Genomic DNA, 26,871 nt, shown 5'->3' on the forward strand with positions numbered 1-26,871 from the left:
ACAGCAAGAAGGTCCGGGTTCGAGCCCCGTGGCCGGCGAGGGCCTTTCTGTGTGGAGTTTGCATGTTCTCCCCGTGTCCGCGTGGGTTTCCTCCGGGTGCTCCGGTTTCCCCCACAGTCCAAAGACATGCAGGTTAGGTTAACTGGTGACTCTAAATTGACCGTAGGTGTGAATGTGAGTGTGAATGGTTGTCTGTGTCTATGTGTCGCCCTGTGATGACCTGGCGACTTGTCCAGGGTGTACCCCGCCTTTCGCCCGTAGTCAGCTGGGATAGGCTCCAGCTTGCCTGCGACCCTGTAGAACAGGATAAAGCGGCTAGAGATAATGAGATGAGAGATGATGGATGAGTGGGAACAAGGTGAGAGGATGGATGACCTGGAACAGATGTTGGCTGTTAAACATGGAGGACTGAATGTAGATTCAGGGCTGTGTGAAGGATTCTATTGGAAAGCTGCTGTCTGCACTCCGGAGCAGAAGGTGGCAGTAATGCAGCAGTAAGCTGAATGAACGCCAACAGCCACAAAACAAGAAGAAGAAGAAGCGGAAGCAGATTAATTCGGCTCGCGCTCTCACACTCCTGGGCTTCACCTCACGCTCAGTAATGATGGTGATGATGTTTCACTTTCACTGAAGACTGAGTAAGTGTGTTTATTGTGTGACTGAACCCTCAGGCAACAAAACACTGATAAGAATGTAGGTGTGAATTTTAAGCAGAAACCCCACAGAGTTTGTGGAAACAGTTTGTAAGGAGACAGGATTGGTTTAAACTCCCTGTGCTCTAGTTGGCTTGGAGTTTAGGACACTGTTTACACGTTAAAGACTCTTAATGCAACCGGGGAGGAGAGACAATTCACCAAAACCACAAGCTGTGTGTTTTTAATCCGAGAGCCGCCTTCGGTCAGGGGTTAGTGGGGTCAGTGAGTAATGGGGTTAGTGGGGGGTCTGTGATTAACGGGGTTAGTGGGATCAGTTGTTAATGGGGTCAGTGATTAATGGGATTAGTTGGGTCAGCGATTAATGGGGTTAGTGTGTTAGTGATTAATGGGATTAGTTGGGGTCAGCGATTAATGGGATTAGTGTGGATCGATTATTCATTTAATTAGTTGGGATCAGTTATTAATGGGGTTAGTGATTAATTTGGTCAGGGGTTAGTGGGTGTCATTGGTTAATGTTATTAGTGTGGGTCAGTTATTAATGGGGTTAGTGGGGGTCAGTGATTAATTTGGTCAGGGGTTAGTGGGTGTCATTGGTTAATGTTATTAGTGTGGGTCAGTGATTAATGGGGTTAGTGAACACACCTCTGGATTTAACTCCCCTCGGGGGTGAAGTGCCATTTTGTGACCTCTGTGTCACCTCTAGGTTTCTACTGTTCCAGCATGAGCTGGTCAAATCTCCTGCTTTATCTCTCATACACACACACACACACAGTGTTGCTCATGACTGCTGCACAAACACCACTGGAGTTGTGCACTCACACTGTAAAGTGATGAATTCCCGGGATGAGAACACATACCACTGTGTTTACATCACCAACACTTCCGTATCGCGTCCCCAGAGCTGACTGCAAAGTTTTAGTGACTTGATCATCATCTCTTTAGGTTTTTTAAAACATTGTGCTTAGGGCTGGGCGATATGAGAGAAAATTATATCACGATATATTTTTTCAAAATTTTCGATAACGATATATATCACGATATAAATCAAATCACCATTTTTGTATTTTCTTTAATTTTCTGCTCAAAATATGAACATTACAAATTAGTAGTTCCTTCCTAATTAACAAAAATAGCTTAACAAGCCTTCAAGTTTCACAGAACCAAAACAAACTGGATGCACATTCTTTTGTTCTTTTTGTTCAAATGAATAAATTGAAACTGAAAAAAACTATATACCATTGTTAATCATTTGTGCAAATTCTAGCAGCTTTCAAATAAACATAAAAGACATTGACATGTAAACCTTATGCTGCAAGGAGAAAAAAAGTGCAATCTTGTACGTCAGTGTGTTTAAGGTTTTGTGTAACACTTTGTTGTATGTCCGATTTTAAATATCCAAAATACCTCCACACAACCGAAGATCTCTGGCCCTTCTTTTCAACGATGTCCTCCAGGGCAGTGCTCTGACTTTCCTGTTCAGAACTCCGGTCAGTCGGCTTCTCGCTCATTTTTATACAGGGTTCCTACAGATATTTTATGTTGAATTTACTACCTTTTTACTACCTTCACAATTTTTTTTACTACCACAGCGACAATTTGGATTTGGACATTTTCTCACAATTTAACAAGGTAATCTTTGAGTGTATGTGTTAGTCCAAGTGAATGTGCTACATATAAGTTAGTGACAACTCTACCCAAAGAGTTGGATTGATGAGACAAGATAGAAAGAAAATCTGAACGTACCGGTAGTGTAACTCTTTCCCTTTGGACGCATAATAGAACCTCCCATTGCTAGGGCTACACATGGAGTAATGCATATTTGCATAAAAGAAAACAAACTTCCACATACAAGTTATAATTTTATTGAACTGTGAAACTGTGGCCCATAACCCCTTAACGGGTACACGGATTTGCACTAAACCTTGTGTGTCAACACTTCACATTAGGTACAAGATCTGATTACATTTTGTCGGCCAACACTTTCAAGATGGCCAACCTTTTGTTTGTGGAATAATCTTTTTAACAGGTGAACAGATTTGCACAAAAAATCTTATGTGCTTAGGTACATCAACTCATTACATTTAGATCAGGTCAAATGGCAAACACGAACCCCCACACACACACACGTGACAAAGACAAGACACACACCCTAAAGATACAAAACACACCAGTGGCGTAGGCACATAAGGGCAACAGTGGGCCGGTGCCACTATGATTGACGGCTGGCCCACCCTATCGGAGGTGTCCAACTTGATTGACAGCTGGCTCGCCCACCATAGAGGAGGTGTTTTTAACGTGAAATTCAATGAACAGCAGGATAACAATAATGTAACACGAAACAAAACACTTTGAATTAAGTATAATGTTACAACTATTTACAGAAATTATATTTTTGTCAGTGTTTTTTTTCTCTATAATCATTTTGATTGGCTAATGCCCACGTTTTTGATAAGCGGCAAGAAGCAAACATCCGTTGCTATGCCAAAAAACGGAAGTCATCGCTGACCTAGAATGCTAGTTTAGCTGCGCTAACTTAAACAGAAAATGTCTAAACAGACATCGCTGTCCTCTTTCTTTAATAAGCCAAAAAGATCGAAATCAGAAGAAACAGATGTGGACAATGATAATGCCGTTACAAAACAATAGCAAATAAAGACCCGTTGTCTATAATGTAGTTTTTTTTTTTTTAACGTAAGCAAAATAGGGGGGTGAAAGGGTAGGGTTGTCAACTGTCCCTTACAATACGGAATCGTCCTGTATTTCAAAACAAAAGATCTGACCTGCTCTGAGCTGAAACTTGACACAATTCTTAATCTTGCCATTAATCAGAGGGCTGTGAATCAGATGGGATTTGCTAATATATTCACCCTAAAATTGGTTAGAATGCAGGAAATTGCATCTAAGAAATACAGTTTTTTCTGGGGGAGGACCCCCAGACCCCCCGCTTACAATGGGGTCCACTCTATTTCATAGAAGTCCACAGTATTACAAATTTCTGCCTACGCCCCTGAAACACACATAACCCAAGCCCTATTTTGGCAGTCTCTCAACACATTGCCAAGTTTGCTTAAGATAGTCATTTGCACCAGTCCTGTAGTCGTGAAGGCCCGTGGGCAGAGTCAACACCTTCCTCCCAGAGATCAGTGTTTTAGAGGGTTAATCTTAATCATTTGAACAGTTCAACGGGTTTGCTCATCACATTTTGGATGCCTCAAATGGCGCGCACACAACGCACCAGGCGCGCGCGCGCACACAACGCACCAGGCGCGCGCGCGCACACAACGCACCAGGCGCGCGCACACAACGCACCAGGCGCGCGCACACAACGTATTACATGTGCCTCGATCAACTTTTCAATGAACGCCTCTCGCCGATTGCCATCTACCGCCTTTAGCCAGTCTTTAAAATCAGGTTCCTCCAGCCAGAGGTCTGAAAGTTTGCATTTCCCCATTGTTTAATTCTCGTGCAGATGTCGCCAGTCGGGTTAACAGATAGATTCGACTACAGCCGTATAAACAAAGTCAGTCTCGTACTAAACAATCTCTGGTATAAATTTATACTGGATTCGACCGTTATTGGAATTCAATGCGCATGCGCCACCAACTCCTCACTGCGGTCCTCCTCGATACATAAAAATAAATTCGCCCAAATGTAGTAATTTATGGATATTATGGCATGCAGGTTAATTAAACGAATTAGAAAACACATAGGCCCAGTTGGATGGGGGTCAAAAAATTTTACTACCACGTCAGATTACGTTTACTACCTTTTACTACTTTTTACTGGCCATAATTTAGCCTATTTTAATTAACTACCTTTTAAAACCCCGCGGGAACCCTGTTATAATCGCTTTGTTTCACGCTTTGTTGGAGAAATGCCGCGCTCCTGCAAACTTCACCACAGCCATGCTGTGCGTTGCTGCTACACGTTTGTGTGTGCACGCAACCTAACTTGACGTGGCTCTCTTCCAACTGATTGGTTACGTGCGGTACTGTTTAGTTATGATTGGCTATTCGCGTGTCTGTCAAAACTTCGGATGAAGTAATTTTATTGAAGGCGTAGGCTTATCGTAGGCATATCGTACGTGTCTAATTTCTAATCGTAGAGATTTTATATCGTGAATAACATCGTAATCGTAAAATCGCCCAGCCCTAATTGTGCTCTGAATGAATGATATATCAGTTCAACAGTGGTTCATTTGTAGTTGGTATATTTTATATAGGGTGGCACAGTGGTGTAGTGGTTAGCGCTGTCGCCTCACAGCAAGAAGGTCCGGGTTTGAGCCCCGTGGCCGGCGAGGGCCTTTCTGTGTGGAGTTTGCATGTTCTCCCCGTGTCCGCGTGGGTTTCCTCCGGGTGCTCCGGTTGCCCCCACAGTCCAAAGACATGCAGGTTAGGTTAACTGGTGACTCTAAATTGAGCGTAGGTGTGAATGTGAGTGTGAATGGTTGTCTGTGTCTATGTGTCAGCCCTGTGATGACCTGGCGACTTGTCCAGGGTGTACCCCGCCTTTTGCCCATAGTCAGCTGGGATAGGCTCCAACTTGCCTGCGACCCTGTAGAACAGGATAAAGCAGCTACAGATGATGAGATGAGATATTTTATATATATATACGTGCACACACATGACTATAGATCCCAATACATGTACATTTTTGTGTACACAGTCATGTGGCTGTTCAGTGCTAGTGCTCTGTAATGTATAATTAGATTAGATAAAACTATTGATCCCTTTGAGTGGGTTCCCTCGGGGAAATTAAGATTCCAGCAGCATCATTACAGATAAACAGAGAAAAGAAATAGAGAAAAACTTCTAGATAAATTAAGTATTTACATATACAAATATCAAAAGAATAAGATATGGGGAAGAGAGGAAGGGGGGGAGAGAGAGGAGGAAAAAATAGGGAAAGGGGGGGGAAGCAGGAGAGATATTGTACTTTATATTGCACATTGTCCAGTATTGCTTATTGTCAGGCTAGGCTACTTCTCTTTCCTGTCCTCCTGTTACCCTTCCTCCCCCCCAGAGAGGAGTTGTACAGTCTGATGGGGTGAGGGACAAACGAGTTTTTAAGTCTGTTCTTCCTGCACTTGGGAAGGAGCATTCTGTCACTGAACAGGCTCCTCTGGTTGCTGATGACTGTGTGCAGAGGGTGACTGGCATCGTCCATGATGTTCAGTAGTTTGTCCATAGTCCTGTTCTCTGCCACCGTCACCAGAGAGTCCAGCTTCATGCCGACCACAGAGCCGGCCCGCCTGATCAGTTTGTCCAGCCTGGATGTGTCCTTCTTGGATGTGCTGCCCCCCCAGCACACCACGGTGTAAAACAGGACACTGGCGACCACAGACTGATAGAACATCCACAGGAGTTTCCTGCAGATGTTAAAGGACCGCAGCCTCCTAAGGAAGTATAGCCTGCTCTGTCCCTTCCTGTATAAGTGTTTGGTGTTGCAAGTCCAGTCCAGCTTGCTGTCCAGCCACAGCCCGAGGTACTTGTAGGAATCCACAGCCTCCACCTCGACTCCCTCGATCAGAATTGGTCGTGACCTTGGTGTGGACCTCCCAAAGTCAATGACCAGCTCCTTGGTCTTCGAGGTGTTGAGCTGCAGATGGTTCCTGTTGCACCACACAGCAAAGTCCCTCACCAGGATCCTATACTCCTCCTCTCTGTCATCACTGATAGACCCAACGATGGCTGCGTCATCAGCAAACTTCTGAATGTGACACAGCTCTGAGTTGTAGCAGAAGTCCACGGTGTACAGGGTGAAGAGAAGAGGGGCCAGCACCGTGCCCTGGGGTGCTCCGGTGCTGCTAATCACAGTGTCAGACGTGATGTCCTTCAGCCTGACGTACTGTGGCCTGTCTGTGAGGTAGCTGGAGATCCAGGTGACCAGGCAGGGGTCCACTTGCGTCCTGTTCAGTTTGTCCTGAAGCAAAAGGGGCTGGATGGTGTTGAAGCCACTGGAGAAGTCCAAGAAGAGGATCCTCACTGTACCATTTCCCTTATCCAGATGCGAGTGGGCTCGGTGTAGCAGGTAGAGGATGGCGTCTTCCACACCAACACCTGCCCAGTACGCAAACTGCAGACAGTCCTGGCATGTTGCACCTGGGGTCTGAGGAGGATGAGGAAGAGCCGCTCCAATATCTTCATCAGATGTGAAGTGAGTGCCACCGGTTGGAAGTCGTTCAGCTCGCTGGGCCAATTCTTTTTGGGAACTGGAATGAAACATGATGTCTTCCAGAGGGTGGGCACTCTCCCCAGCTGCAGGCTGAGGTTGAAGATGCATTGGAGTGGTTTGTGCAGGTCTTCAGTAGTCGGGGGCACACCTTGTCTGGGCCAGCTGCTTTCCTGGGGTGAAGCTTCCTCAGTTGACCTCTGACCTGGTCTGCGGTAATGCATAGAGGAGTCTGTGTTGAGATGGGGGAGGAGGGGGCTGCTGTGATGACTGGCGGGAGGTGTGTTGAGGGAAGAAGGAGAAATGGCTGCAGGGAGGGTGGGGAGGGATGTGAGCTGGTTGAACCAGTTGATGTCATTCAACTCATTCGCCCTCTCCCCTGTCCCCTCAACGACTCTGGTCTTTGTATTGTGGCCTGTGATGGTTTTCACACGTTCCCAGACCTCCCTCATGCTGTTCTCCTTCAGCTTCCGCTCCACCTTTCTCCTGTAGCTGTCCTTAGCTTCCCTCATGCAGCGTTTCACCTCCTGCTGTACTGCTTTCATCGCCTCCCTATCCCTGCTCCTGAAGGCGGCCTTCTTCCTGTTGAGGACAGCTTTGACTTCCTGTGTTACCCATGGCTTGTTATTAGGGTAACACCGTACAGTCTTAGTGGGGGAGACCACGTCTGCACAGAAGTTGAGGTAATCTGTCAGACAGTGTGACAGCCCCTCTATGTCCTCACAGTGTGGGCTAAGCAGCATATCCCAGTCCGTGATGTCATAGCAGTCTCTGAGGGCATCTTCCATTTCAGGGGACCACCTCCTGATGGAGCTAGTTGTTGTAAGCTGCCTTTGAACCAGGGGGGTGTACTCCGGCTGTAGAAGAACCAGGTTGTGGTCAGACTTCCCTAGTGGGGGGAGGGGTGTGGCTCTGTATGCATCCCTCGCATTAGCATACAGCAAGTCAATTGTCCTGTTGTTCCTTGTTGGACAATCCACAGCCTGGTAAAAAGCAGCCAAAGTAGCGTGATTTAAAGTCCCCAGAAATGATGATAAATGCCTCAGGGTGCTGTGTCTGCAGCCTTGCTGTGACAGAGTGAATCCTCTCACATGCAGTGGCTGCGTCTGCCCTCGGAGGGATGCAAACACAGATGGTGATCACGTGACTGAACTCCCTCGGCAGGTAATATGGCCGCAGGCTAACGGCTAGCTGCTCCAAGTCCGGGCAACGTAAAACTGTCTTTACGGAGATATGTCCTGGGTTACACCAGCGGTTGTTAACATAAATCATGAGTCCCCCACCTTTGCTTTTCCCGCATGTGTTAGTGTCTCTGTCGGCTCTCGCAGCAGTGAATTCCCGCAGGTCCACATTAGCATCCGGTACAAGGTGTGTTAGCCATGTCTCCGTAAAGATAAATAAGCTGCTCTCCCGATAAATCCGCTGGTTGTTCAGTGCAGATAGCTCATTGACTTTATTCGGCAGCGAGTTCACATTCCCCATGATAACGGAGGGAATGGATGGTTTGTAGCGCCACTGCTTGTCCGCTAGCCTAGCCTTTAGCTTAGCTCCAGCCTTGCAGCCCCTGGGTTTCCTCCTCAACTCGGCCGGGATGGGGTGTGGTATCCCGGCTCGTCCCATTGTCTTCAGGGCCAGCAGCTCCTCTCTCGAATAAGTGAGAAAACTGGCTCCTGGTTGCCTGTTAAAGTTAAAAATATCCATGTGATTATAAGTAAAATACACTGTCTTCGTAAGAAGAGCGGAAAAGAAAAAAGGTGGAAAAAGAGGTTTAAAGAGCTAAAAACTACAGAGCTACTGGAGAGGCAGCCGTCTCACACAGCGCCCATACTTAATAATAATTCTATTATTTATTCATTATACTATAGGTTGCTGCCCATCCCGATCGGTCGCTACATTAGTATACGTCCCTATAGGTTGCTGCCCGTCCGTATAGGTCGCTACATTAGTATATGTCCCTATAGGTCACTACATTAGTATACGTCCCTGTAGGTCACTACATTAGGATATGTCCCTATAGGTTGCTATGTTAGTATATGTCCCTGTAGGTCGCTGCCCGTCCCTGTAGGTTGCTCCATTGGTATACATCCCTATAGTTTGCTGCCCATCCTGATGGATCACTACATTATTATGCGTCCCTATAGGTCGCTGCATGTCCGATAGATATGTATACTCTTAGAATCTATAGGGATGTATACTACCCTCTTGGTCACTACATTTGTATACATCCCTATAGATCACTGCACATCACTAGATCACTCCATTTAGTATACATCGCTATAGGTCACTGTACATCACTATAGTCTGTATGTGTGTCCTGATGCTCAGACACTGAACACAATGGAGGACTTGTCCAAAGAAGAATACAAGATCCACTCCTTCGACCCGGAGACACAGAAACTGCTTAAAATGGCTCTTAAAGGTTTGTCCTACAGAACACACACTAGCCAATGGACTTGACTAATGTAGCGAACAGGCAGTTAAGGCGAATTTGTTTTTTACAGTATTATCATGATGTTTTATTATCTGTCAGATCCAGGTTTGGTGGATTTGGAGACTGTGTGTAACGTCATTGTGGACCAGTCGTTGAAGGATCAGGTGTTCAGCAAAGAGGCCGGACGCATGTGCTTCACTATCGTCCAGGTAAACGTGTGACTTCTGCTCGGAATCGTCCCCATTCCTCAATGAACATGACTTGCATGAAAGTAAATATAAGTGACGAATGAAATGGAGTAAGGAAGTATAAAATGATAATCAGCGATGGTATAAAGATCATCTGGGATTTGGGGTTGTGAAAGGCACTAGATAACACTTTATTATTATTAATGTAGCTCCATCCAAATGGTCATTAACAGCTACACAAAATAGAATGGGATCGTTTTGTTCATCTCTACATCATAAGTTCATGGTAATAGTATCTATTAGTAGTCGGTGTTATTTTGTGACGTGCCGCCGTAGCTTTTGTTGTTGCCCCCTGCAGGCGGAGGCGAAGCAGAGCAGCAGCAGTGTGTTTCGCCGTCACCTCTTGACCCGGCTACAAGAGGAGTTCAAGGGCCGAGAGGAGATGAGAAAGAGGTCCACTCAGGAGTGGGTGTGTTACGTCTCCTTCATCTGCAACATCTTCGATTACCTCAAGGTGAATGCGCATGTTTAGTTTTAATTATTTAAAAAAATTTGTTGACTAAACATGTTCTGTCTGTTACACGTGTGTGTGTGTGTGTGTAGGTGAACAACATGCCGATGATGGCGCTGGTTCACCCGGTCTATGACTGTCTGATGAGACTCGCCCAACCAGACGCACTCAAAAACGAAGAGGAGGTCTGTTTACCCATAATGCTCTGCTTCTCCCGTCTTCCGCAACATTTTTAGCACTTCGAGGTTACTGTGTGACGATATACCCTGATTAAGAGATCTGCGATTGTTATATTGTAAATCAGGTGGACTGCCTGGTGCTGCAGCTGCACCGTATTGGTGATCAGCTGGAGAAGGTGAACACAGAGCGCATGGACGAGCTCTTCTTCCTGCTGCGCGACGGCTTCCTGCTGCAGCATGGCCTCAGCTCGCTCTCTCGCCTCCTCCTACTCGAAATCCTCGAGTTCCGCGCCGGAGACTGGAGCCTCAGCGACACGGCCCAGAAGTACTATTACAGCGAAGTGCATGACTGACGGACGGACTGACTGACTCATGGACTGACGCCTGACATCTTGGCCAATCAGCAGCGAGAAGCAGAACATGCGCTGTTTGTTCCCCAAGGCCGTTTATTAACGTGTGTTCGGACTGGACTTGTTTATTTTTCATGGGTAAAGACACAGGAAGTGAACAAGTGCCTTCTAGGAGTTAATTTCTGGGCTTGGTTCCAAATCTTTAAACTCAGGTACATCACTCCGAGTGTTGATTGTCATGGAAATGGAAGAGTGAAAGGGTTTGAAAGTAGAGTGATTTTAGGATCAGTGAGGACTGGGTCGGAAAATCAGTGTCTTGTTCTTGAGGGATCGAAAGATGAATTAACGTCAGTCTGAATAACGTTGTCATGATCATGTGGCTCTGAGTAAACTCTACCTTGAAGCATGAAAGCTCCACAGTGTCTCCGTGATGTCATTCTCAAGTTCTGGACTTTCTGACTTGGACTTTGGATTCAGTTTGAGTAGAGGACCCGGGACTCGGCGGGGTTCTAGCTAGGCCTTTTCAGCGTATTGGGCCGATATGCAATGTTTCCTTAGCGCTACGTCTACAATCTTGCCGACACGCCTGTAAAAGTTGGTGCTACACGAATAAAAAGACCTGTCAGTCTTGAAAATGGCCTTTTGTTTAATTTTCTCTTATCCCCACACGGGGGCGACAGCGCGCCACGATGCAAATGCTCTTCATTCGGACATACTCCACTCCCTGTCCACGCAAGCGCCCAGTGTGTAGGTGCCTGAGTAGTTCCGTGTGGAGATCATCCCTGATCATGCTAGTCCGGTTTATCTCCTTCCTTGCGCTGTGTTTGCGGTAAAGTGCCATCTGTAAGCGCCTCTTGTAATATGCGCTGGTCCCCGGCAATTTTTTTTTTTTATAACGCAGCACAGTGCATTGAAACTGTCGGAGTAACGGTCAGTAGGGGAAGGTGTACCTCGCCTAAGGCCTAGCAATGCTGGGTCCAGAGTAATTCAAGATCTCATCATCTGGATCTGATCACCACAGATAAATTTCTCGTCAAGCTAGGCAAGCGTCGCAGGGCTACTGGGAGCGCTGCAGATTCAGTGCCACCTCACAGTAGCGGTCTTGAGACCGAGTTGGACATGTCTGTCTGCAGTGACGCTGTCAGTGAGTGAGCAGCCGTGTTTGCCTTTGGCTTCTGGTTCTAATTCAGCACACTCGGTTAGTGATTGTGGCCACAGTCCCCTGGAAGGACGCGAAGAAATGACTATCGGGGTTTCATCCAGAGTGGTATAAACGGTACCCTTGGGTCACCTGCATCACTGATGGTGAGGGTGTTGAAGAGGGTAAGAAGAAAGAAAGCGGACACTTGGTGAGCATCAACCGGTTGTTTTATTCTTATTCCGTAAATGTCACGAATATAGTTGAATCTTAAAGTTAAACTGCCTTTCAGATTTTTCAAGTGTACACCACTGTTCAAAAGTTTGGGGTCACTTTGAAATGTCCTTATTTTTGAAAGAAAAGCACTGTTCTTTTCAATGAAGATCACTTTAAACTAATCAGAAATCCACTCTATACATTGCTAATGTGGTAAATGACTATTCTAGCTGCAAATGTCTGGTTTTTGGTGCAATATCTCCATAGGTGTATAGAGGCCCATTTCCAGCAACTCTCACTCCAGTGTTCTAATGGTACAATGTGTTTGCTCATTGCCTCAGAAGGCTAATGGATGATTAGAAAACCCTTGTACAATCATGTTAGCACAGCTGAAAACAGTTGAGCTCTTTAGAGAAGCTATAAAACTGACCTTCCTTTGAGCAGATTGAGTTTCTGGAGCATCACATTTGTGGGGTTGATTAAATGCTCAAAATGGCCAGAAAAATGTCTCGACTATATTTTCTATTCATTTTACAACTTATGGTGGTAAATAAAAGTGTGACTTTTCATGGAAAACACAAAATTGTCTGGGTGACCCCAAACTTTTGAACGGTAGTCTAGGTCATAAAAAGAATTTTTCCCGACACCTAATTATTTTTGTTTTAGTGACTGAAAGCTACTGAATTTGAATCACAGACTTCCAATTTTATTAGTTTTTTTTTTTAATAGAACGATTAATGAATTTAGAGCCCTGTGGCCTTAAATTCCCCGGGGGGGGGGTTCCTTCTTTTTTTCCTGCTTCACCATGACCCAATTCAAGATACTACGCCATACATCCCATGGTGGGCTTTCCCCGTTCACGCAAGGCATTGTGGGATACAAATTTGAAACAGGAGAGAAAAATGGAGGACGTGAAAGAGCGACTACAGTAACGGAAAGAAAGTGAGAAGAAAAGACGTTATGTTATATACGAAGGAAAGGAAACGCAGGACCAAACTAATAAATATGGGCACTCAGCGAGCACCTCGGTGTGATCAGCTGTTCGTTTAGCAACAGAATGATGGAACTGTCAGTGCACGCTCAAAGGGAAACCTGTAGATGGCAGTAATGCAACACTGTGGATGCCAGCTGCTGTAAAACCCAAAAGAAGAAGGTAAACCTGTGCATGCGCACACGGACTTCCTCTGTCTGCTTGACTGCGCGAAGCAAGCGATTTCATGCACATTATTTGCTTTAATCCCCTCAAATTAAATAACTTCCCAGCCACAGAATGGCCTGATATTTTGTGAGATATTGCAGAAATAAACATGTATCACAATGATCACGTTTCAGACGGAACTAAATTTCAGCGAGTTTATGAAATTGAAAGGCCATCTCGCTTTAATATTACTAGAGAATAGTGTCAGGAAATGCATTTCCAAGCATGTGGAACCCATGAGCTTTTGGGGACCTAAGGTGGCTCCCGAGACCCCGGCCGCTATGACTGGTGCCGCTACGCTGATGTTTTGGTCGAGTTAGAACCCTGACTCAGGACTCGATTTGAGCCGTAGCCAAGAGCTTTTGGCTGTGACCTTGGATTGGATTTGTGCAGCAAATCTGGGGGCTTGACATGGACATCACTTTTTGAATAATAGTCTTGAGACTTTGAACTCAATCTGAATCACAGCAGAGGGACTCTGGCGTTGACTTGGACCTGACTTTTGAGCAAGTAGCCTGGGCACTTTGGACTCGATGTGTCATTAACTTGAGTGATGGATTTTTGCACTTTTTATTAGCAGCATTAGGTCTGTGGACAATAATCACCTCGTACTTGACGGTAAGTGACTTGACGACGACGCTGGTGTATGAGAGCACCTGAGAGTTTATTTAGCAGAAATAAAACCAAAGCAGAAGATACAATTCTGATTACAGTGCTTTAACCTTGGGAGTCGAATAGGATCTCCAGCATGGTGCTAATGTAACGAATCCCTTTACAGGGGATGGAAAGAAATAGATGTTGGGGGATGGGGTTAAATTACACTTTTTGCTCTGACTAGGTGTTTGCTCATTAAAACTATAAAGCGTATATAATATTTATACAGGGAATACAGACCAGCCTGAGCTTTGACACAAAATATTGGATTTTTTTTTTAAATAATAAATTTAGTCTGAAAAGGAATTCCACATGTCTTTGGGAGGAGGCTGTATTTTGTAAGAGTTTATCCTGTTCAGAGTTCTGGACAAACTTGTACCTTCACGTTGTTCATAGTCTAATAAACACAGCCAAGTTAAAATGCTGACCGATGAGGAAAAGACGGGAGTCCTAATTTCAGTACAATACGGTAAGATCATGAACCGTAACCATTAGGGTTCTGTGATTGTTGTGGTGTGAAACTTTCCATGTCTTTTGACTAGCTGAGATGATGTTTACCAAAGTTGAGACTTGCCTAAACTCAAAAAAAAAAAACCACACAAACTTGGTTGCTTTTTTTTTTTGGAGATGGAGACTATAAAATAGCATTTTAAAACACCCTTTTGAGTCTGTGGTCCTGTTTCTTCATACTGTTAAGACCATTTTGTCATTTTTATCCATACCAACCTCACCTTCTTTGTTAAACGACACCAGATTTCTTTAAAAAAAAAAAAAACAAGCAGCTTTAAAGCAAAAAAGTGCTTTGGTTTTTCAGTGTTTACATTTCCAAAAGCAGAATTTGGTCGATTTGTATTGGCTTGTGTGAAACTCTTCTTGCCACCAGGAAATAAAGACCAAAGAAGGGGTTAACAATTTATTAGCTATTATAATAGGAAAAAAAACACATTATGTTCATATTGTACATCAGGTTAACTTAAAAGTTGAGATCACAAAGCTTCTGTGTAACAAACACCCAACAGAACCAGTCCAAGGCTGTGCTCCAATCCAATCCTGTTCTAAACACGACTGAAGAGGAGAACCCTGACAGCCGCTCCCTCCTTACCACCAGCGGTAGTGTGCATACGCCCGGTTGGCTTCAGCCATCTTGTGCAAGTCGTGTTTGCGTTTAATGACGTTGCCTTCGTTATTGAAAGCAGCGAGGAGCTCCTGTGAGAGTTTCTCGTACATGTGTGCGCGCCGGTGTTTGTTGTCTCTGCACTCTGTGATCATCCACTTCATGGCCAGGAAACGGCGACGCTTATCCGTTAGAGGAACAGGAACCTGGGAGATGGTGGATAGTGGCGTTAGAGCAAAAATCCAAAATTTATACAAGTAAGCTCTTGAAATCAAAGAACAATTCACAAGGTCTAGCACAGGGATGGGCAACTTGCATGATAAAGAGGGCCACAATTTTTCATCACCACCATCAGAGGGCCACATGACCGCGCACTTCAACTAATCAGATATGAGAGAAGTTACAAAAGAATTTTAAATAAGAACAAAATATTTGTATATTCTTATGTCTGTATGTTTATTGAACCAACATTTAATATTTTCCACACTGAAATGCATTTTTAACATAATGCTTGTCTTGTTAAACGACAAACACAAGTTTGTTTTAAAAGAAACAAAGGGCTCACATTCAATGAGGCACAAAACTAAAAACACAGCGGCCCAACATTAAGTGCAACTTAATGAGATACTTGTGGTTTTGCCTGCTGGCGCACAATAGACTGGATATCAATGTCAATCTTTGTGCATCCAATCCGCATCAAATGAAAAAGAGCATCGTCCGTGAGTCTGTTCCTCTCTTTTGACTTAATGTGCTTCATTGTTGAAAAACTGCTCTCACAAATGTAAGTGCTCCCAAACATGCTGGCCACTGACGGAGCAAAATCTCTGAGGAGTGGAAAACGTGCCTCTGGTAGCAGTCTCCAAAATGAAATTCCCCTCTCATTGCGCTTTGCTTGAAAATACGGATCTGACTGCAACTCGCAGAGTTCGAGCTGCAGTTCTGATGGTTGCTTGCTGACAGCAGCAGAGACGGGGTCCGTGAATAGCGCAATTCGTGGTTTCATCACATGAAAATCTTGGAAACGATCGTTAAACTGCTCCTGCAATTTTTCGATGTCGGCCCTATACTTCTGAAGTAGTTTCTCGCACCTGGGGTTATCTTTTCGCATCTCCTCACAAGCGGGAAAGCGGGCCAAATTTGGACGATGGGAAGAAAATCCTTCTATGAACAGGTCGAGTTTACGCTGGAATGCGGTTATGTGTGCATACAGATCGCAAACAGTTTGGTCTCTCCCCTGCAAGTGTGTGTTAAGGTGGTTGAGATGCGAGGTGATGTCTGTCAGAAAGGCCATGTCGCAAATAAACTGTGTCTGAGTTTTCTGCAGTAGGTGCTTGTATCACCACTAACACTGTTCTCCAAGAACACTGGTAGTTCAGAGCGCAGCGCAAAAAAACGCTCCAGACACTTCCCTCATCTGATCTCAGCGTGCATTTGTAAATCCCCATATGCGGCGTCCACTTCATCCAAAAAGGCAATGAACCTCCTGTGACAAAGGGACCTGTTCCCCCCCCCCGATGAGATTTGTTACTTTGGTCACTAAATCCATAAGGTGGCTAAAGTTCAGTGTCTTCGCGCAGAGAGCTTCCTGGAGAGATAAAATGCATGGCATGTTAAAATATTTTTGTCCTGCCATGTCAAACTCAGGCCTACATCTCACAGTTAATATGAGGCTACTCACCTCAGTGCAGTATAGGGCAGTTTACCCCGCTCTGTCGGAGGAGCCCTGCGAAACCTCTGCCCCCTTTCCACCAAAGCAGTTCCAGGGCTGGTTCGGGGCCAGTGCTCAGTTTGGAACCGGGTTTTCTGTTTCCACTGACAAAGAACTGGCTCTGGGGCCAGAAAAACCGGTTCCAGGCTAGCACCAATGGTGCGTTCATGTGCTATGGGAATTATGGTAAATACCAAACGCCGACATGGAAAGCACACATAAACGCCCCCTCTTGTGGTATTTTCCACTGGGCAACTCGTAGAAAATTTTGATACATGAGTTGCCGAGATGAGATGAGCTTTAACCTTTTCAGCATGGTGGCGAGCGGTACAAGACACTTGAATGGTAAGCATTGTACGCTACTAAAGTTTATATTCAGCATTATTTACCTTTTGACTTTTGATAACTCTTATTCCTGCTGCAGCTGATGAACAAGGCAATCCATAATTGTTTTAGCCAAATAACAGGCCTGATCGTGAATCTGGTCCACCATCTTTAATTTGTCAACAACAACAAAAGCATGTGAACACAACACACTGGTAATTACCACTTCCCAACTGAAAAATATCATCTTCCCATAGCACATGAACGCAGCACAACTCTCTGCTGGGCCAGAGGAAGGAACCACTTACGTCAGCGGGGGCGGAGTTGTTAAGACCGACAACAATAACAAGACCGCGAAAGATCGCCATTTTTAAGCGACGAGAAGCAGCAGCTGTACAAACGCGAAGTCATCCATTATTATTATTATTATTGTTGTTGTTGCTGCTTCTTCCGTGTTGTTTTTGCTTTGATATTCGTGCCAAGGTTTATGCAAACGTAACGATGTAACTGACGTATACAGCGACGTAATGACGTATACAACGATGTAATGACGCGGCTTCCTTTAGCACCGCGAGCTAAAGGAAGCGCCCTCTATCGGTCAACAGTGTAATTACAACTGTAAAAAAAAAAAAAGGCCGCGGTTAATTTTTTTTTCCTGATAATTAATAAATGAACTACGGGCCGCGGCCTTTCTGTGCGGAGTTTGCATGTTCTCCCCGTGTCCGCGTGGGTTTCCTCCGGGTGCTCCGGTTTCCCCCACAGTCCAAAGACATGCAGGTTAGGTTAACTGGTGACTCTAAATTGAGCGTAGGTGTGAATGTGAGTGTGAATGGTTGTCTGTGTCTGTGTGTCAGCCCTGTGATGACCTGGTGACTTGTCCAGGGTGTACCCCGCCTTTCGCCCGTAGTCAGCTGGGATAGGCTCCAGCTCGCCTGCGACCCTGTAGAACAGGATAAAGCGGCTACAGATAATGAGATGAGATGAGACTACGGGCCGCACTGAGTAAGGAGGCGGGCCGCCAGTTGCCCATCCCTGGTCTAGAACAACTCCAGCTGATCTCTTTAAGTGACTTCTTGATGATCTCTCGGAGCAAGTCCCAATGATGTCTCTAAAGTGACTCCTTGATTTTTTTTTTAGAGCAACTCCTTCAACGGCTCCTGATGAGTTCTCAGAGTAATGAGATTGGTTGACCACCTGAATGAAGTTGGAAAACTCTTCAATATGAAGATGAATGCTAAGAAAACAAAAGCTATGGTAATAAGCAAAATAAATGGAAAGCCATCACCATAGATGGTACGCTGAAGTGAGAAGAGTTCATCTACCTAGGACACAAGATAACAGAGGATGGCGGATGTGATGAGATCAAGAGGAGAATTGTGATTGCTAAAACATCCTCCTCTAAAATGCAAAAAATATTAATATTTCCCAAAATATCACTGACCACAAAGTCAATTCTCCAGTGTTGTTTGGTCAACTCTGAGATATGGGGCTGAAGCCTGGACCATCGCTCCAGTAATGAGCAAACGCCTGGCCACATTTGAAAACAAGTGAGTCTGGTTCCTCTCGAGGTTTCTTCCTCATGTCATCTGAGGGAATTTTTCCTCAACACCGTCGCCACAGGCTTGCTCATTGGGGATAGATTAGGGATAAAATTAACTCGTGTTTAAAGTCATTCAAATTCTGTAAAGCTGTTTTACGACAATGTTGATTTTTAAAAGCGCTATACAAATAAACTTGACTTGATGTGGGCATATCAGAGAATGTTACAAATACCCTGAATAGCAAAAAACCACCACCAAGGAGGTACTGGAGGATTAACATCAAGGAACGCCTCATGGACATTACACAACTTAAGAAACTCAAGTATTTTGGGCATGTTATCCATCACAATACTTTTCATCGCATGCTTTTAGAGGGAAAAATTAGTGGAAAAAGAGGAAGGGCAAGGATTTTATGGACATCAAACATCTGTAGGTGGACAGGCTTCAGTGCGAATGGCTCAGGATGCCCGAAGCAGCTAGAGAGAGACTTATTGCATCCATCCCTCAACCTGAGGATGGAACCTGATGATGAGTTCTAGGAGTGACTTCCTGTGCGACTCCTGATGAATTCACTGAGCGACTCCGTAAATGGCTCCTGATGATTTCCTTGCTAATCTCTCAGATGAACCATTTGTGACTCCTGACTTCTCAAAATGGAATTACAGGAAATTGTCAGCCACTGACGCTCACAAAGCTGTTTCGAAACCCACACGACTGTTCACTGTGAGCAAGGTTAAAAGTTCAGCAGTTTGAATATTTCTGACTCACCTGGTAGTTCCTGCCCCCTTTCTGAATGCTGGCCAGGCCGACGATGGGTTTGCAGTTCTCGAGGGCCTGGTGGAAGATGGTGTACGGGTTACACTCGATCATCTCCTTCTCGTCTGCTGGAGAGCGGTGGTACTTCTCCACCTGCCTCCTCTTGATTATCTCCAAAGTCTGAGGACGAAAGACACATGACAGAGCTGTGTGTTGAGAGAAACCTTCACCTGGTGTATTGAATGAGTGGAAACGGCTCCTCCAGTCGCATACCTGTGTCATGATTCCTCGTGCCAGGACTTTGTTGCCGTCTTGCATCATCAGGTTAATGAACTTGCTGTTGAGCAACAAGAACTGATATTAGAACCCGAACGAGAACCTGGAAGCAGTTTAGTGAGAGAGAGTAAAGTCATGCGCAGGTGATGACCTGATCACCGGATCATCGAACGGTGAGCTGGTGGCACTGGACTTGGCTGCTTTGATGGGTCTCAGGGTTTTCAGCTCCTTTTCCTCCTTCTGCTCGGGGCTGAGCTCGGACTCAGGGATGGAGTAGGCTTCCTTACGAGGCTCGGGTTCGAGGTAGTACGGGTTGTACCGACTCCACCGAACCGGACACAACCTGAACAGGATTTGGAGTAGTTTTGATGCATCACGGCAGGCTGATGTTTAACTCAGAAGGTTATTTTAATGCACTGCAGGCCCTCCCCATTCCTTCACACACACACACACGGTTTATAAAAGCTCTGTGTTCAGTGCATCTCCTGAATGATCCACCATCAAACCCACTGCGTCATCATTCTCATACACTCTCTTTATTCTTATAAACATCATTCTAACATCACGTGCAGTCTGTGAGGGGGTCAGAGGTTACGGCGTGTTTCTAAAATCTTCATTAAAAACGGAATAAAAGCGTTAAGGAGCACTGCACGGATTATCATCTTCTACTTTTATAAAGCACAGCTGTAAACACCTGGAACAATGTGTTATTTACCTGGGCGTCCAAGCTGCTAAAAGCTTCGCGACGGAGGCCGCCATGTTGGAAGCTGTGATTGGGAACGAGGACCCCGAGTGGGGCTCCAGAACAGCGCCTGATTAAAAACAGCAAACCCACACGGGTTCTGCTTTCACTCTGAGCACTTTTACAATCTGCAATATAGACACATCTCTCTCAGAAAGGAAAGAGAAATCACAAACACGAGCCGGTAAAGTCAGCGCGTTAATGCGGACTCAGAAGGGAGGAAATAAATCTCATTACCTTCACTGCGCGGGGATCAGGCCTTCTCTGGGAACACACAGCTGCTTTCCCCTTGTAGAAGTGCACTACACGGACTGGTTTTAATCCCCTTGTAGAAGTGCACTACACGGGCTGGTTTTAATCCCCTTGTAGAAGTGCACTACACGGGCTGGTTTTAATCCCCTTGTAGAAGTGCACTACACGGGCTGGTTTTAATCCCCTTGTAGAAGTGCACTACACGGGCTGGTTTTAATCCCCTTGTAGAAGTGCACTACACGGGCTGGTTTTAATCCCCTTGTAGAAGTGCACTACACGAGCTGGTTTTAATCCCCTTGTAGAAGTGCACTACACGAGCTGGTTTTAATCCCCTTGTAGAAGTGCACTACACGAGCTGGTTTTAATCCCCTTGTAGAAGTGCACTACACGGGCTGGTTTTAATCCCCTTGTAGAAGTGCACTACACGGGCTGGTTTTATCCCCTTGTAGAAGTGCACTACACGAGCTGGTTTTAATCCCCTTGTAGAAGTGCACTACACGAGCTGGTTTTAATCCCCTTGTAGAAGTGCACTACACGAGCTGCTTTTAATCCCCTTGTAGAAGTGCACTACACGAGCTGGTTTTATCCCCTTGTAGAAGTGCACTACACGAGCTGGTTTTAATCCCCTTGTAGAAGTGCACTACACGGGCTGGTTTTAATCCCCTTGTAGAAGTGCACTACACGAGCTGGTTTTAATCCCCTTGTAGAAGTGCACTACACGAGCTGGTTTTAATCCCCTTGTAGAAGTGCACTACACGAGCTGGTTTTAATCCCCTTGTAGAAGTGCACTACACGAGCTGGTTTTAATCCCCTTGTAGAAGTGCACTACACGAGCTGGTTTTAATCCCCTTGTAGAAGTGCACTACACGAGCTGGTTTTAATCCCCTTGTAGAAGTGCACTACACGGGCTGGTTTTATCCCCTTGTAGAAGTGCACTACACGAGCTGGTTTTAATCCCCTTGTAGAAGTGCACTACACGGGCAGGTTTTATCCCCTTGTAGAAGTGCACTACACGAGCTGGTTTTAATCCCCTTGTAGAAGTGCACTACACGGGCTGGTTTTTTCCCCCCTTGTAGAAGTGCACTACACAGGCTGTTTTTCCTCCTTTTGTAGCAGTGCACTACACGGGCTGTTTCCCCCCCCCCTTGTAGAAGTGCACTAAACGGGCTGGTTTTCTTCCCCATGTCGAAGTGCACTACACGGGCTGGTTTTATCCCCTTGTAGAAGTGCACTACACGAGCTGGTTTTAATCCCCTTGTAGAAGTGCACTACACGAGCTGGTTTTAATCCCCTTGTAGAAGTGCACTACACGGGCTGGTTTTATCCCCTTGTAGAAGTGCACTACACGAGCTGGTTTTAATCCCCTTGTAGAAGTGCACTACACGAGCTGGTTTTAATCCCCTTGTAGAAGTGCACTACACGAGCTGGTTTTAATCCCCTTGTAGAAGTGCACTACACGAGCTGGTTTTAATCCCCTTGTAGAAGTGCACTACACGGGCTGGTTTTATCCCCTTGTAGAAGTGCACTACACGAGCTGGTTTTAATCCCCTTGTAGAAGTGCACTACACGAGCTGGTTTTAATCCCCTTGTAGAAGTGCACTACACGGGCTGGTTTTAATCCCCTTGTAGAAGTGCACTACACGGGCTGGTTTTAATCCCCTTGTAGAAGTGCACTACACGAGCTGGTTTTAATCCCCTTGTAGAAGTGCACTACGCGGGCTGGTTTTAATCCCCTTGTAGAAGTGCACTACATGGGCTGGTTTTTTCCCCCTTGTAGAAGTGCACTACACGGGCTGTTTTTTTCCCCCCTTGTAGAAGTGCACTACACAGGCTGTTTTTCCTCCTTTTGTAGCAGTGCACTACACGGGCTGTCCCCCCCCCCCCTTGTAGAAGTGCACTACACGGGCTGGTTTTCCCCCCCTTGTAGAAGTGCACTACACGAGCTGGTTTTCCCCCCCTTGTAGAAGTGCACTACACAGGCTGGTTGTCCCCCCCCCCCCCCCCCCCCCCCCCCCCGTAGAAGTGCACTACACGGGCTGTTTTTTTCCCCTTTGTAGAAGTGCACTACACGGGCTGGTTTTAATCCCCTTGTAGAAGTGCACTACACGAGCTGGTTTTAATCCCCTTGTAGAAGTGCACTACACGGGTTGTTTTTTCCCCCCTTGTAGAAGCGCACTACACGGGTTGTTTTTTCCCCCCTTGTAGAAGCGCACTACACGGGCTGGTTTTCCCCCCCTTGTAGAAGTGCACTACACGGGCTGGTTTTCCCCTCCTTGTAGAAGTGCACTACACGGGCTGGTTTTCCCCCCCTTGTAGAAGTGCACTACACAGGCTGTTTTTTTCCCCCTTGTAGAAGTGCACTACACGGGCTGGTTTTAATCCCTTGTAGAAGTGCACTACACGAGCTGGTTTTAATCCCCTTGTAGAAGTGCACTACACGGGCTGGTTTTAATCCCCTTGTAGAAGTGCTCTACACGGGCTGGTTTTAATCCCCTTGTAGAAGTGCATTACACGGGCTGGTTTTAATCCCCTTGTAGAAGTGCACTACATGGGCTGTTCCCCCCCCCCCCCTTGTAGAAGTGCACTACACAGGCTGGTTTTTTCCCCCCCCTTGTAGAAGTGCACTACACAGGCTGGTTTTTTTCCCCTTGACGAAGTGCATTACACAGGCTGGTTTTTTTTCCCCTTGTCGAAGTGCACTACACGGGCTGTTTTTTCCTCCCCTTGTAGAAGTGCACTACACGGGCTGTTTTTTTTTCCCCTTGTAGAAGTGCACTACACAGGCTGGTTGTCCCCCCCCCCCCCCCCCCGTAGAAGTGCACTACACGGGCTGTTTTTTTCCCCCTTGTAGAAGTGCACTACACGGGCTGGTTTCCCCCCCTTGTTGAAGTGCACTACACGGGCTGTTTTTTTTCCCCTTGTAGAAGTGCACTACACGGGCTTTTTTTTTTTACCCTTGTAGAAGTGCACTACATGGGTTGTTATCCCCCCCTTGTAGAAGTGCACTACACGGGCTGTTTTCCCCCCCTTGTAGAAGTGCACTACACGGGCTGTTTTTTTTTTCCCCTTGTAGAAGTGCACTACACAGGCTGGTTGTCCCCCCCCCCCCCCCGTAGAAGTGCACTACACGGGCTGTTTTTTTTCCCCTTGTAGAAGTGCACTACACAGGCTGGTTGTCCCCCCCCCCCCATAGAAGTGCACTACACAGGCTGTTTTTTTTCCCCTTGTAGAAGTGCACTACACAGGCTGGTTGTCCCCCCCCCCCGTAGAAGTGCACTACACGGGCTGTTTTCTCCCCCTTGTAGAAGCGCACTACATGGGCTGTTTTCCCCCCCTTGTAGAAGTGCACTACATGGGCTGGTTTTCTTCCCCTTGTTGAAGTGCACTACATGGGCTGTTTTTATCCCCCTTGTAGAAGTGCACTACACGGGTTGTTTTTTCCCCCCTTGTAGAAATGCACTACACGGGCTGGTTTTCGTCACCTTGTCGAAGTGCACTACATGGGCTGTTTTTTTCCCCCCTTGTAGAAGTGCACTATACGGGCTGGTTTTCGCCTCCCCTTGTAGAAGTGAGGCTGTTTTTTCCTCCTTTCGTAGCAGTGCACTACACGGGTTGTTTCCCCCCCCCTTGTAGAAGTGCACTACACGGGCTGGTTTTTTCCCCTTGTGCACTACATTGGCTGTTTTTTTCCCCTTGTGCACTACATGGGCTGTTTTTTTTCCCCTTGTAGAAGTGCACTACACGGGCTAGTGGTTTTATCCCCTTGTAGAAGTGCACTACACGGGTTGTTTTCCCCCCCTTGTAGAAGTGCACTACACGGGCTGGTTTTTTCTTCTTGTCGAAGTGCACTACACGGGCTGGTTTTTTCCCCTTGTAGAAGTGCACTACATGGGCTGGTTTTAATCCCCTTGTAGAAGTGCACTACACGAGCTGGTTTTATTCCCCTTGTAGAAGTGCACTACACGAGCTGGTTTTAATCCCCTTGTAGAAGTGCACTACACGAGCTGGTTTTAATCCCCTTTTCGAAGTGCACTACACGGGCTGTTTTTTTTCCCCTTGTAGAAGTGCACTACACAGGCTGGTTTTAATCCCCTTGTAGAAGTGCACTACATGGGCTGGTTTTAATTCCCTTGTAGAAGTGCACTACACAGGCTGGTTTTTTCCCCTTGTCGAAGTGCACTACACGGGCTGTTTTTTCCCCCCTTGTAGAAGTGCACTACACAGGCTGTTTTTCCTCCTTTTGTAGCAGTGCACTACACAGGCTGTTTTCCCCCCCTTGTAGAAGTGCACTACACGGGTTGGTTTCCCCCCCCTTGTAGAAGTGCACTATACGGGCTGGTTTTCTTCCCCTTGTCGAAGTGCACTACACGGGCTGTTTTTTTTCCCCCCTTGTAGAAGTGCACTATACGGGCTGGTTTTCCCCTCCCCTTGTAGAAGTGAGGCTGTTTTTTCCTCCTTTCGTAGCAGTGCACTACACGGGCTGTTTTTCCCCCCCTTGTGGAAGTGCACTACACGGGTTAGTTTTCCCCCCCTTGTAGAAGTGCACTACACGGGCTGGTTTTCCCCCCCTTGTAGAAGTGCACTACACGGGCTGGTTTTCCCCCCTTGTAGAAGTGCACTACACGGGTTGGTTTTCCCCCCCTTGTAGAAGTGCACTACACGGGCTGGTTTCCCCCCCTTGTAGAAGTGCACTACATGGGCTGGTTTTAATCCCCTTGTAGAAGTGCACTACATAGGCTGGTTTTTTTCCCCTTGTCGAAGTGCACTACACAGGCTGTTTTTTCCTCCCCTTGTAGAAGTGCACTACATGGGCTGGTTTTTCCCCCTTGTAGAAGTGCACTACACGGGCTGGTTTTAATCCCCTTGTAGAAGTGCACTACATGGGCTGGTGGTTTTATCCCCTTGTAGAAGTGCACTACATGGGCTGGTTTTCCCCCCCTTGTAGAAGTGCACTACACGGGCTGGTTTTCCCCCCCTTGTAGAAGTGCACTACACGGGCTGGTTTTAATCCCCTTGTAGAAGTGCACTACATGTGCTGGTGGTTTTATCCCCTTGTAGAAGTGCACTACATGGGCTGGTTTTCCCCCCCTTGTAGAAGTGCACTACACGGGCTGTTTTTTCCTCCCCTTGTAGAAGTGCACTACATGGGCTGGTGGTTTTATCCCCTTGTAGAAGTGCACTACATGGGCTGGTTTTCCCCTTCCCTTGTAGAAGTGCACTACACGGGCTGTTTCCCCCTCCTTGTAGAAGTGCACAACACGAGCTGGTTTTCCCCCCCTTGTAGAAGTGCACTACACAGGCTGTTTTCCCCCCCTTGTAGAAGTGCACTACACAGGCTGTTTTTCCCCTCCCCTTGTAGAAGTGCACTACATGGGCTGTTTTTTTCCCCTTGTAGAAGTGCACTACACGGGCTGTTTTTTCCCCCCTTGTAGAAGTGCACTACACAGGCTTGTTTTTTTCCCCTTGTCGAAGTGCACTACATGGGCTGTTTTTTTTTCCCTTGTCGAAGTGCACTACATGGGCTGTTTTTTTTCCCTTTGTCGAAGCGCACTACACGGGCTGGTTTTCCCCCCCTTGTAGAAGTGCACTACATGGGCTGGTTTTAATCCCCTTGTAGAAGTGCACTACACACGCTGTTTTTTTCCCCTCCCCTTGTTGAAGTGCACTATACAGGCTGTTTTTTCCTCCTTTCGTAGCAGTGCACTACACGGGCTGGTTTTCCCCCTTTTAGAAGTGCACTACACACGCTGTTTTTTTCCCCTCCCCTTGTTGAAGTGCACTATACAGGCTGGTTTTCCCCCTTGTAGAAGTGCACTACACAGGCTGTTTTTTCCTCCTTTCGTAGCAGTGCACTACACACGCTGTTTTTTTCCCCTCCCCTTGTTGAAGTGCACTATACAGGCTGGTTTTCCCCCCTTGTAGAAGCGCACTACACGGGCTGGTTCCCCCCCCCCTTGTAGAAGTGCACTACACGGGCTGTTTCCCCCCCCTTGTAGAAGTGCACTACACGGGTTGGTTTTCCCCCCCTTGTAGAAGTGCACTACACTGGCTGGTTTTTTCCCCTTGTAGAAGTGCACTATACAGGCTGTTTTTTCCTCCTTTCGTAGCAGTGCACTACACGGGCTGGTTTTCCCCCTTTTAGAAGTGCACTACACACGCTGTTTTTTTCCCCTCCCCTTGTTGAAGTGCACTACACAGGCTGTTTTTTCCCCCCTTGTAGAAGCGCACTACACGGGCTGTTTTTTTTCCCCTTGTAGAAGTGCACTACAAGGGCTGTTTCCCCCCCCTGTAGAAGTGCACTACACAGGCTGGTTTTCCCCCTTGTAGAAGTGCACTACACGGGCTGTTTTTTCCTCCCCTTGTAGAAGTGCACTATACAGGCTGTTTTTTCCTCCTTTTGTAGCAGTGCACTACACGGGCTGGTTTTCCCCCTTTTAGAAGTGCACTACACACGCTGTTTTTTTCC

The 26,871-nt window shown here is 46.4% G+C and overlaps 2 protein-coding genes across 4 annotated transcripts; one reads left to right on the forward strand and one right to left on the reverse strand.

Moving 5' to 3' along the window:
- Positions 1–538: 538 nt before the first annotated feature.
- mif4gdb (MIF4G domain containing b) lies at positions 539–14,343 on the forward strand. 2 transcript variants are annotated; one of them, XM_060904304.1, is made up of 6 exons: positions 539–638; positions 9,153–9,246; positions 9,358–9,467; positions 9,805–9,960; positions 10,050–10,142; positions 10,262–14,343. In XM_060904304.1, the coding sequence occupies exons 2-6, from the start codon at positions 9,165–9,167 to the stop codon at positions 10,487–10,489; spliced, it is 669 nt and encodes a 222-aa protein (XP_060760287.1). In that variant the 5' UTR covers positions 539–638; positions 9,153–9,164; the 3' UTR covers positions 10,490–14,343. The 2 variants fall into 2 exon arrangements, with proteins under 2 accessions (XP_060760287.1, XP_060760288.1); XM_060904305.1 differs by having other exon boundaries at positions 9,805–9,915.
- A 247-nt stretch (positions 14,344–14,590) lies between these two features.
- mrps7 (mitochondrial ribosomal protein S7) lies at positions 14,591–20,446 on the reverse strand. Of its 2 annotated transcripts, none has more exons than XM_060904306.1 (6): positions 20,391–20,446; positions 20,127–20,281; positions 19,563–19,754; positions 19,409–19,472; positions 19,148–19,315; positions 14,591–15,012 (listed from the first exon to the last, which is right to left on the reverse strand). In XM_060904306.1, the coding sequence occupies exons 2-6, from the start codon at positions 20,168–20,170 to the stop codon at positions 14,791–14,793; spliced, it is 690 nt and encodes a 229-aa protein (XP_060760289.1). In that variant the 5' UTR covers positions 20,171–20,281; positions 20,391–20,446; the 3' UTR covers positions 14,591–14,790. The 2 variants fall into 2 exon arrangements, with proteins under 2 accessions (XP_060760289.1, XP_060760290.1); XM_060904307.1 differs by having other exon boundaries at positions 20,127–20,223; positions 20,391–20,441.
- Positions 20,447–26,871: the final 6,425 nt, after the last annotated feature.

This window comes from Neoarius graeffei, chromosome 22 (assembly GCF_027579695.1).
Source record: "Neoarius graeffei isolate fNeoGra1 chromosome 22, fNeoGra1.pri, whole genome shotgun sequence".
Lineage (NCBI taxonomy): Eukaryota > Metazoa > Chordata > Actinopteri > Siluriformes > Ariidae > Neoarius > Neoarius graeffei.